Here is a 12,512-nt window from a genome sequence, read left to right on the forward strand (position 1 = left end):
TTCAACATATCGAAACGGTTGGGGACAGAAATGCTGCCTTTTTATTTAGATACATTTGGATACAGAGATTTTTCAAAAGCTGATGGCCGTTGCACTTTCCCAGTACCAGTTGCCCAGTCATCATCATTTCTCTAATAAAGCTGTGTCTGTGCTACAGTATCATGTCGCAGATATTTCCTTTTCCTTGAAAAACTATGTGTCTCCCAGAGTGCATTTCATCACTGACACCTGGATGAGCAAGAATGGAAAGGGACGTTACATCTCACTGACTGATCACTGGGTTAATCTGGTGGCAGGCAAGGAAGGGGCTGCTTCCCAAAGCTTATTATCCCCAAGGCTTGCAGGACAAAGCTCTGTATCTAGGGCTTCTTCCACTGCTTCTGTTTCCACCACCTAGTCTAGACCCTCCACCTGCACCCTCCACCTCTCTGTTAACATAACATGCTTTCCAGGAGTGCAGAGAAAATCCACCCTACCTCTGTACCGCACACCCATGAGTCAACACAAATAGGCAATGCTGAAATTAATATGCATTGGAGAGAGCAGTCACACACCTGCAGAGTTGTGGACCGCTATTCGGGCCGAGTTAAAGCATTGGCTGTATCCACTGAACCTGGAAACAGATAAGGCTGTGTGCGATAATGGTGCAAAACTGGTGGAGGCCCTACACCTCAGCGACATCACACATGTGCCTTGCATGGCTCACATTCTCAACCTGGTTGAGCAGCAATTTCTAGCTCACTATCCCTGCCTGGAAGCGCTGCTGCAGAAGGCACGGTCGCTGTGTGCTCACTGCTGGTTCAGGCCTTGTTACAGGGCCAGTCCCACGCATCCATGTTGCGGTGTTGTAAAATTTGTAGTATAGGCCAATTTTTGCCACTTTTCCTGTGCTATTTTTTGAAATGTGGAGACTCCAAGTAGGGCCTCCAAATTTTCTTTTGCCTGTAGTGCCAGGGCTCTGGGAGCACCAACCCTCAGCTTGTGTGTCATCTTGCTGTCTCTGATGAAGGTAGAAATGCGGGGTTCATCCTTTGTTATAGGGCTGGTCCCAAACATCCATGTTGCGGTGTTCAACAATTTGTAGTATGGGCCAGCTGTTGCCACTTTTCCTGATGTCTGATCCTAATGTTTTTGAAATGTGGAGACTCCAAGTAGCATCTCCAAATTGTCTCTTGCCTTTACTGGCAGGGATATGGGAGCAACAGGCCTAATCCTATCACTCATCTACCATTTGATTTTAAAAATGGAAATGCCAGGCCACATCCTGTGTGCTGTATGAACCATACCTGACTGCTGTTCAAAGACACTATGGGGAAATGGGGGGGAGTAGTTGATGCCACTGTCCTGCTGTCTGCCTGAACAAACCGCCCCCTTAGAAAGTTCGCCGGTCACAGCGACGTCGCTGCACAGGTATGTGCATGTGACGCTGCCGTAGCGATAATGTTCACTATGGCAGCGATCACACGATATCGCACGTACGATGGGGGCGGGTGCTATCATGCCCGAAATCGCTAGCATCGGCTAGCGATGTCGCAGCGTATACAGCCCGCTTAACAGTTGTCACCATGAAAGTCCCCTTTTCAGTTTAGGTGAACCTCTTTTTCTAAAGAATAAGGCTCAGGCGTCTTTACCTGCTTTTGTTGCTCTGTAGCGGGAATCAGCCTGCGCCTGCCGGTATATACAGGGACATGATAGCAAACCAGAATTCCACTGTGGGGGATTTTCACGTTGATTATTGAACCAATTGAAACACTGCATACGACTGTTCTCCATTGCGGAATTATTCAGTTGGTAAATCCAGAGTCCTCTCATGTCTGCAAAAGTAAGGATAGGAAATAATAGAGCAGTAGTAGATTAAAGGCTGCTTTACACGCTATGATTTATCTAATGATCTCATGAGCGACGTGACACACCCAGATCGTAGTTACGATTTGCCGAGATCGCACATAGGTCGTTTATTAGCGGTCACACGTAATGATCACACAAGCGACACAAAATTTTTCAGCGATATATTGTTTGACCAAGGCAATCGTGTGGATGTTGTTCGTCGTTTGCAGGGTGTCAAATGTACCAATATGTTGCTGCGATCCAAACAACGAACAGTATTTTGAAAATGAACGACCTGTTAGCGATCAGTGATTTTCAACCTATTTGCGATCGTTCGGAGTCACACGTAGGTTTCACACACAACGACGTCACTAACAATGACACCGCCGACATATCGTCAGCTAAATCGTAGCGTGTAATGCCGGCTTTAGAACAATGTAACAATGAACAACCAAAATGTCACCATTTCACAAATCTTTTCTTTATATGTGATCTCCAGTAATCCAGGCAGTTTATGAGCAGTGATTGCAATCTCTAAGGCAAAGGTAACTGTTTTCAGTATGTGTGGTGTCCGTTTTCACACATATTGTAGTCATGTTCACATGCATACTCATTAAAACAGTTGTTGATTTTCACACTTACGTTTTTTCACAATGACTGTTTGTAGGTGCACACTATGAATGTGTCTGTGTGATCCATATGGAGACAAGTCCATTTTTTAGCATCAGCATGGATAAAAAGGGCCAATAAAAGTCTATAGGTCTGTGAAAAACATGTAAAGCACACACATGGCATCCATGTGACATCTGTGTGCATCCGTGGGACTAGAGATGAGCAAACCTCTAGAGGTTCGAGTTCAGTTCGTCAAACGGAGGCCGCGATCGAGTTTGGTTCGGCGAGCCATTCGACGAACCTCTTCAACCCCATTAACACCAATGGGAGGCAAACACAAAAACACATTATAAATGTACACATACAGTAAGTAAACATTGCCATAACACTTACCTGACCAGGCGATGCATCCTGCACTATGTCTCCCGCCGCTTTTCCTTCCGATACTTGCTGCGTCCTCCCGGTAACCAGCACCAGCATAGGACCTATCGTGACGTCAAAATAGCCATGTGACCAGTCACGTGTCTATTATCTCATTGGCTACAGACTGGTCACATGGCTTTGACGTCATGCTAGGTCCTGTCAGTACATCTCCAGTACGCGGTGATCGTTTGTGTATCTACGTGTACCGGCGACATGCTCTGGCACACAGTCGACTCCTCGTTTTGCTTCCCCATTCCGTTATTCACCGGCTGCCACAGCCGGTCAATAACGGAGATCAACGTTGCTGTAGCAATGCACCTGTCAGCAGTGACATCACCGCTGACAGGCAGCAGCTTCTGGTTACACACGGAGTGAAAAGACTGCACGGGAACAGCAGCGTTCTTCCTCCCATGCAGCGGAAGGGAGGGAGTAATAAACATGGAGTCTCTAATGTGTCTGTCTATTTATTTCTATTAAAGTATTTTCTTTCTGTGTGGGGTCTTTTTTTTAACCCTTTATTGGAGATTCTTAATGGCTGGGTCAAACTTGCCTGACATTAAGAATCTCTAACTTAATACTAGCTAGTAAAACAAAGCTAGTATTAACTCATAATTACCCAGCAAGCCACCCGGCTCCAGGGCTGTTGGAAGATGTGGATACAGCGCCAGATGATGGTGTTTCTATGAAAGCGCCATTTTCTGGGGCGGCTGCGGATTGCAATTCGCAGCAGAGGGCCCAGAAAGCTTGGGCTAACCTGTTCTTCAGATTCCAATCCCCAGCTGCCTAATTGTACCTGGCTGGGCAAAAAAATGGGGCGAAGCTCATGACGATTTTTTTTTTAATTATTTCATGAAATTCATGAAATAATTAAAAAAAAAAGGGCTTCCCTATTTTTTTGTTCCCAGACGGGTACAAATAGGCATCTGGGGGTTGGGGGCAGCCGTACCTGCCTGCTGTACCTGGCTAGCATACAAAAATATGGCGAAGCTCATGTCATTTTTTTGGTGGGCAAAAAACTCCTGCATAAAGTCCTGGATGGAGTATGCTGAGCCTTATAGTTCTGCAGCTGCTGTCTGCTCTCCTGCATACACTAGTGAATGGAGCATGCTGAGCCTTGTCATTCTGCAGCTACTGTCTGCTCTCCTCCATACAGAAAGACAGCAGATGCAGAACTACAAGGCTCAGCATACTCCATCCAGGACTGTATGCTGGAGTTTTTTGCCCCCCCCGAAAAAATTATGTGGGCTTCGCCATGTTTTTGTATGCTAGCCAGGTACAGCAGGCAGCTATGGGCTGCCCCCAACCCCCAGCTGCCTATTTCTACCCGAATGGGAACAAAAAATATAGGGAAGCTCTTTTTTTAATTAATTATTTCATGAATTTCATGAAATATTTAAAAAACAAATGACGTGGGCTTCGCCATGTTTTTGTATGCTAGCCTGGTACAACAGGCACCTATGGGCTGCCCCCAACCCCCAGCTGCCTATTTGTACCCGGCTGGGAACCAAAAATATAGGGAAGCCCGTTTTTTTTAATTATTTCACTTATTACATGAAATAATTAAAAAACAAATGACGTGGGCTTCGACATATTTTTGTGTCCAGTCAGGTACAACTAGGCAGCTGGGGATTGGAATCCACAGCACAGGTTGGCCTGAGCGTTCTGAGCCCCTCTGCTGCGAATTGCAGTCCGAAGCCACCCCAGAAAAGGGCGCTTTCATAGAAGCGCCATGTTCTGGCGCTGTATCCAACTCTTCCAGTTGCCCTGGTGATGGGTGGCTTGCTGGGTAATAATAGGGCTGGGGCTAGCTGTATATTATCAACTGGCCCTAAGCCCGAAATTTATGGTGTCACGCCAATATTAGACATGGCCACCATGAATTTCTAGTACCGATAAAAAAAAACCACAACACACAGAAAAATATTTTTTTTATAAATAAAACGCAACACAATTAGTGACTCCATCTTTATTGAAATAAAGAACCCCCCTCCGCAGTAATCCTGGGTCAAGGGTCCCGCGCCGTCCAATCCGGATCCAATATCATCTGATCGGTTTGCTGGAAGGCAAAGCGATCAGATGATGTGTCAGGTTCAAGGGCCTGAATCACATGACACAGCAGCTGATTTATACAATCAGCTGAAGCATCAGTGCAAAAAAAAACAAAAAAACTACACACTTCAGTGCAGACTCCTGTCCGACGGCATCAGCGGATAGTTTAGCCGTCCGGGCGGTAAAAAGCCGACCTCACCGCTCGACTTATAGTGTCAGCTGATTCCGTCAGGTGACCGCATCAGCTGATCATCACCAGGTTTGAGAAAGAGAGAGAAAGAAAGAAGAGAGAGAGAGAAAGAGAGATAGAAAGAAGAGAGAGAGAAAGAGAGAAAGAAGAGAGAGAAAGAGAGAAAGAAGAGAAAGAGAGAAAGAAGAGAGAGAAAGTAGAGAGATAGAGAGAAAGAAGAGAGAGAGAAAGAGAGAAAGAAGAGAGAGAAAGAGAGAAAGAAGAGAGAGAGAAAGAGAGAAAGAAGAGAGAGAAAGAGAGAAAGAAAGTAGAGAGAGAAAGGAGAGAAAGAGAGAGAAAGAAAGAGAGAGAAAGGGGAGAGAGAGAAAGGAGAGAGAAAGGCGAGAGACTGAAAGAAGAGAAAGAAAGGAGAGAAAGAAAGGAGAGAGAGAAAGGAGAGAGAGAAAGGAGAGAAAGAAAGGAGAGAGAAAAGAGTTAAAGAAAGGAGAGAGAGAATGGAGAGAGAGAAAGGAGAGAGAAAAAGAAAGGAGAGAAAGGAGAGGGCGAGAGAAAGAGAGAGAGAAGGAGAGAGAAAGGAGAGAGAAGGAGAGAGAAAGGAGAGAAAGGAGAGAAAGAAAGGAGAGAGAGAAAGGAGAGAGAGAAAGGAGAGAAAGAAAGGAGAGAGAGAGAAAAGGAGAGAAAGAAAGGAGAGAGAGAGAAAGGAGAGAAAGAAAAGAGAGAGAGAGAAAGGAGAGAGAGAAAGGAGAGAGAGAGCGAAAGGAGAGAGAGAAAGAAAGGAGAGAGAGAGAAAGGAGAGAGACAGAGAGAGAGAGAGCTCACAGCTGATGTCCAGCTCCTCCCCTCAGTGCATAATTAAATTATAATTATAAATATGTTTTAAATATATTATAAATATAATTTAAAATAAAAAAAAAATGCCTCTGCATTACTAACACCAGGGCTTGATGCCAGCTGACAATACACAGCTTGTTAGCTGTGTATTGTTAGCTGGCATCAAGCCCTGGTGTTAGTAATGGAGAGGCATCTATCAGACACCCCTATTTTCAGGCATCAACCCTAACTTTCATTATTTCGATTGCCACTGGACTAGGGCAATCGAGAAGAATCAAGGCAAAGCGCCAGAGTTGTCTCATCTAATGTTATGCGTCACTTCTGGGGTGGCTTATGGCTGGTAGTTTTAGACTGGGAAGGGCCCAATAACAATGGACTTTCTCAGCCTTATAATATCAGCCCCCAGCTGTGTGCTTTACCTGCCCTGGTTATCAAGAATGGGGGGGGACCCCAAGTAGTTTTTTTTTTAATTAATTATTCACTTATTTGGCTTATAGCTGTAAAGTCTATCTATTTAATTAATTAATTATCTATCATCTATCTATCTATCTATCTATCTATCTGTCAAAATATCTATCTATCTATATATCTATCTATCATCTATCTATTAACACATAAAAAAGCATTCATTTCAGTATCATGTATTTTTTCTAGTGTGTGTCATTTGAATGTCACAGGTACAAGAGAATGTACACACGGACAGCACACTGATAGCACACTGATGAAACACAGATGACACATCCGTACACACAGTGGTCACACAGATGGTCAAGACAGAACATGCCACAATTGTGTTTTCTATTAAATAGACGTAGGAAGGGGGCCTAAAGCAACGAGTTTGCAAATGTGCGCTCCTTACCTAAAAAATAGCCACCTCTGATAGACTTCAGTGGTGACTGGTTATGTAGGCAATGAACAGTAAACTACATAATTAAAATTCCCTTTGTTCTTTACAATGTGAGGAATTTTAAGTAAATTGCAAAGTTGTTTATTACAAGCATTTTGCAATTATTATCTTTCTATAAAGAAGAGATATGCCTGCCAGTGCGCTTCACAGCAAATCTATACCAGCAAAGTGATGCCATGGATGTGAGCTAGAATTTACACCGATTTCTGGTGTCAATTTTAGTAAATTTGTTAAGGCCAATCCCTATGTTGTGAAGACTTGCCCAATTTAAAAAAGTAGGAGTAACATGAAAAATTAAAACGTTTCAATATTTGTTGTTAAAAACAAGTGTGCATAAGTGAACATTTTTTGTCATCCATTTTTAACATGTTTTAATTAAGATAGAAATAACAAATGGAAAAAACATATAATAAGTGCACCACCTAAAGTATATTATATCAAAAAGTAACAAAAGTGAAAACTATAAAAAATGTGTTTGTAGTTTGGTATTTCCTTATTGACTTACAGTGGAAATCTGTCTAATTTTTATCTAAAACAAATTAGGCAAAAATTAGACAAAAAATCACCTTCACAAGTGCTAGACGTGCAAATATAAACTTAAAATAATAGCCCAAATATTTTATCATACTTCTAACTACCTCATCTATTTTAAGGTGGATCATACAGAAATGTGTCACAGCATGATTTGTGTTTGATCAAAAAATGTTGACACATACCTGAATTGTTTCCAATGTAGAGGTTTGGACGATGTATATTCACAGCAATAACATCATTCTTGAAAAATGTATCCTTGTTCCCACTAATCATTGAAAAATATATTCAGTTAGTTTCTTGCTAAATCATGTTCTAGAAAAATGAATTATCAGCAATCCAACTAATCCATATATCTAGGTTTAGAAAGGCAGCTATGAATTAGAGATTATTTTATATTTTATATTGAGTGAATTAAGCAGCGTTCAATGTACCATCTAGAATTCACATAAAGGCAATAGCATTGCAAAGTGTGTTTTCAAAGGTAATCCCATAAATTATGAGGTTATAAAGGAATTTTAAATTAAAACTATCCTCAGGGGGTATGACTAGAATTTTATGGCCATTATGTCAAAACATTTTTATACGAATGTATAACACTGCTGTCCACATATTGTAAAGGCATGTAATGTGTGCGTATAGTAGAACTGTGTTTGCCATGTATAGACAAAAGAGTTATGTGTGAGTGTAAGGATGGTTTTACACATCCAAAATTCATAGTCCAAGCATGGAAGCTGCTGTATCTGGGTCAGGACACATGAGATTGGTCCAGACTGAACTTTAGATACATGAATTTGACCCAATATACACTAGAGATCAAAATTAGAGAACAATGTATGATCAATTGCTTTTTCAGAAAAATTGTAATCTATATTGATCAACATTTTATGTTTTTTTTTGTAAAGGCTATACCATACCACTACAACAGTGTTTTACAATAGATTCCAACTTTATCAACATAAAAATTTTATTTTGCCTAAAATGTGATGATCCTAATTAGAGAACAACAATGACTGCAGCACAGAGAAAGATTATATCTACATTTTCTGAAGGTAACAGTCACCATCAGTAGGAAGTGTACAGGCCTCTGCTTTGAATGACTTCAGCACGTTTGCAGCCACAGGACATCACTGGTCTCTCACACTGCTCTGGAGTGATTTTGGTCCACTCTTCTTCCAGTCTCTTCCATAATTTTTTGACTGTTGTGAGTTTCTTGGCCATAACTTTATCACCGAGCATTTTTCAGAAGTTTTCTATTGGGTTTAGATCAGGACTCTGGGCAAGCCATTTCATTTTTTCAATATTATCTGTTTCAAGGAACTGCTTTACCCATTTTGATGTGTTAGAGGGGGTATTGTCCTCCATGAATTTACTGGCTGAGTGATGAATGTAAGTAAGGAACCACAAGTTGTTAAAGAAGGTTCTGATACACACTTGCATTCAATCTGTCATGTAGCTATATGAGAGATCCAACTCCTGCTGCAGAAAACATTCCTCAAACCATGACACTTCCTCCACCACCTTTCATTGACTTCTTAATACACTTTGGGTTTAGTCTTTGCCGAGTTTGTCAATGAACATATTGTTTCCCCTCAGAGCCAAATAAATTTAACTTGCTTTCACCACAAAAATAAACTCTGAACCATTTCTTCTCTGTCCACACAACATGCTCCTCACCAAAAATGAGTCTAGCCTTTTGATTTTTTCTGCTAATGAAAGGTTTGGTCACTGCAAAGTGCTTTCAGTCCAAATGCTCTTAAAGATCGTGTCACTATATGACGAGACAGATCATTACCCTGTTTAGTGCTGAACTGATGAGCAATTCCAGCTGCAGTGTTGAAACAATTACTCATGGATAATCTCTGCATTATCTTGTGCTCTCTTTAATTTGTCTTTCCAGGGTAACCAGCCTTCTTGGGGGAATTGAAAGATTTTTTGATGTTGTAAAGATGCAATATTCTCAAAATCACAAACTTGGAATGACCATCTTCTTTTGCTATTTTTTTTGATCTCCAGTGTATAAGCAACAAAGGTGTAAATGCATGTTATACTCTTGGCATAACAGAGCTTTGTGTAAAATATAGATATCATACGTGTGAAAGTACAAAACGTGCACACCAGAAAGCTGTGTGTGTCTAATTGAGGACATTATCATGCTTATGTGTGTGTGTGTGTGTTTGTGTTTTATTTAGACAGCAGATGGGTGTATGCAAGTATTATGAGTAGTAATGAGTGCATGTTCTCACAACTACTCAATACTCAATCAAGCATTGTGGTTGCTCGAGCGCCATGCTTGAGTCCCAGCTCTGCATGTTTTGCAGCTTTTTGACAGCCAATCAACATGCGGGGATTGCCTGCCATACACGATAATGCCATAGCTATGTTGGTTGGCTACTGCCATTACTTTGACTGGCTGCCCACATTGCGTCATCGAATCTTACATTAGACCTAGCTCAAAATCCTTAGAGGGTCATCAGTTGGTCCTCTCTCCGAATTTTAAGAGTATAAACAGGCGGTCTTTGCTCAAAATTTTTAGAGGGTCATCAGGTGGCCCTTGCTTAAAATTCGTACAGAATCAACAATTGGACCTCACTCCAAAGTTTAAGAGGGTAAACAATTGGCCCATGCTTAAACCTTTTAGAGACCTATCAGGCACCCCTTGCTCAAAATGTTTAGAAGAGTAAAAAGGGGCTCCTAGTTCAAAATGTTTATACTGTCATCAGGCGACCCTTGCTCCAAATTGTTAGAGGGTAATACTGCTGCCTTCAAAGTTTTTAGAGGGTCGGCAGATAGCACTTTCTTCAAATTTTAAGAAGCTAAAAAGGTGGCCCTTGCACTAAATTTTTTGAGGATCAACAAGTGGCCCTTAATCCAAATTTATAAAAGGTAATCATGCGGCCCTTGCTCTAAATTTTTAGGGGGTCATTAGGTGGACATCGCTCAAAATTCTTAAAATGGTCACCAGTTGGCTCTCACCCCATATTTAAAGGTGGTAAAAGGCAGCCCTTGCTCAAATGTTTTAGAAAGTCATCAGGCAGCCCTTTGTTAAAGTTTTGTAAGGTTCATCAGGAAGCTTAAGGTCCAGTCACACTAAGCAACTTACCAGCGATCCCAACAACGATAGGGATCGCTGGTAAGTTGCTAGGAGGTTGCTGGTGAGATGTCACACTAAGCGACGCTCCAGCGATCCCACCAGCAACCTGACCTGGCAGGGATCGCTGGAGCGTGGCTACACGAGTTGCTGGTGAGCTCACCAGCAACCAGTGACCAGCCCCCAGCGCCGCGTGGAAGATGCTGCGCTTGGTAACTAAGGTAAATATCGGGTAACCAACCCGATATTTACCTTGGTTATCAGCGCACGCAGCTACACGTGCAGAGAGCAGGGAGCAGCGCACACTGAGCGCTGGCTCCCTGCTCTCCTAGTTACAGCACACATCGGGTTAATTACCCGATGTGTGCTGCAGCTACATGTGCACAGAGCAGGGAGCAGCGCACAATGCTTAGTGCTGGCTCCTTGCTCTCCTAGTTACAGCACACATCGGGTTAATTACCCGATGTGTGCTGCAGCTAAATGTGCACAGAGCAGGGAGCAGCGCACAATGCTTAGTGCTGGCTCCTTGCTCTCCTAGTTACAGCACACATCGGGTTAATTATCCGATGTGTGCTGCAGCTAAATGTGCACAGAGCAGAAGCCGGCACTGACAGTGAGAGCGGCGGAGGCTCGTAACAAAGGTAAATATCGGGTAACCAAGGACAGGGCTTCTTGGTTACCCGATGTTTACATTGGTTACCAGCCTCCGCAGAAGCCGGCTCCTGCTGCCTGCACATTTAGTTGTTGCTGTCTCGCTGTCACACACAGCGATCTGTGCTTCACAGCGGGACAGCAACAACTAAAAAATGGCCCAGGACATTCAGCAACAACCAACGACCTCACAGCAGGGGCCAGGTTGTTGCTGGATGTCACACACAGCAACATCGCTAGCAACGTCACAAAAGTTGTTCGTTAGCAGCGATGTTGCTAGCGATGTTGCTTAGTGTGACGGGGCCTTTATGCTTAAAATTTTAAAGGCTCATCAGGCAGCCCTCCCTCCAAATTTCAATAGGGTAAAAATGCATGCCGTGCTCAAAATTTTAAGAGGGTAAACAGGTGCACCTTGATCAAAATTTTTAGAGGGTCATCAGGTAACCATTGCTCTAAATTTTAAGAGGGTAAATAGTGCTTGTTTAAAACTTTTAGAATGTGAGAAGGTGACCCTTGCTCCAAATTTTTAGAGGGTCCTTAGGCAGCCCTTGCTCCAAATTTTAATAGGGTAACCATGCATCCCATACTCAAAATTTTAAGAGAGTAAACAGTCAGCTCTTGCTTAAAATGTTTAGAGGGTCATCAGGAGGCCCTCGATCTAAATTTTAAAAGTGTACACAGCGCTTGTTTAAAACTTTTTGAGTGTTATTAGGTGTCCCTTGCTCCAAATTTTTAGAAGGTCATTAGGCAGCCCTCGGTCCAAATTTTAATATGGTAAACATGCATCCCATGCACAGAATTTTAAGAGAGTAAACAGGCGGCCCATAATCAAAATTTTTAAAGGGTCGTCAGATAGCCCTAGTTCAAATTTTTTAGATGTTCATCAGGTGACTGTTGTTCCAAATTTTAAGAGGGTAAACAGTGCTTGTTTAAAAGGGTAATCAGGCGACCCTTGCTCCAAATTTTTAGAAGATAATCAAGCTGACCACACGCCAAATTTTTATCAGGTCATCAGGTGGCCTATGCTCAAAATGTTAAGAGGATAAACAGGCGGCTCTTGAGCAAAATTTTTAGAGAGTCATCAAACAACCCTTGCTCCAAATTTTTAGATGCTTTTCAGTGGCCCTCACTCCAATTTTTTTTATTTTAAATGTTGCCTTATATAGAAGTCATTATACAGGATAGAATATTTTTTAACATATTTTCTTGTAAAATACATCTTATCTTCAGATTTCTATATTTTATTTTCAGTCTGTAAAAGTGGAGTAATACTCTGACAAGATTGTTCCTAGCAGCAACCTTGGAGTCATAGATTCATCCAGACATGTTCCCTGTGCTGTTTTATCCATTTCATTGATTTTCCTGCCCCACCCAGCCCTCCTGTTAGGGTCTTTTGAAAA

The 12,512-nt window shown here is 42.2% G+C and overlaps 1 protein-coding gene across 1 annotated transcript in view; it reads right to left on the reverse strand.

Annotated features, from left to right (window-relative positions):
* The window catches only part of LOC142297263 (uncharacterized), a 307,434-nt gene that overhangs the window by 234,467 nt on the left and 60,455 nt on the right, over positions 1-12,512 (reverse strand). The window contains 2 exon segments of the mRNA XM_075341518.1: positions 1,632-1,814; positions 7,556-7,638. Of these exon segments, the coding sequence (XP_075197633.1) occupies positions 1,632-1,814; positions 7,556-7,638 (266 nt within the window).

Source organism: Anomaloglossus baeobatrachus, chromosome 3, assembly GCF_048569485.1.
Source record: "Anomaloglossus baeobatrachus isolate aAnoBae1 chromosome 3, aAnoBae1.hap1, whole genome shotgun sequence".
Classification (NCBI taxonomy): domain Eukaryota; kingdom Metazoa; phylum Chordata; class Amphibia; order Anura; family Aromobatidae; genus Anomaloglossus; species Anomaloglossus baeobatrachus.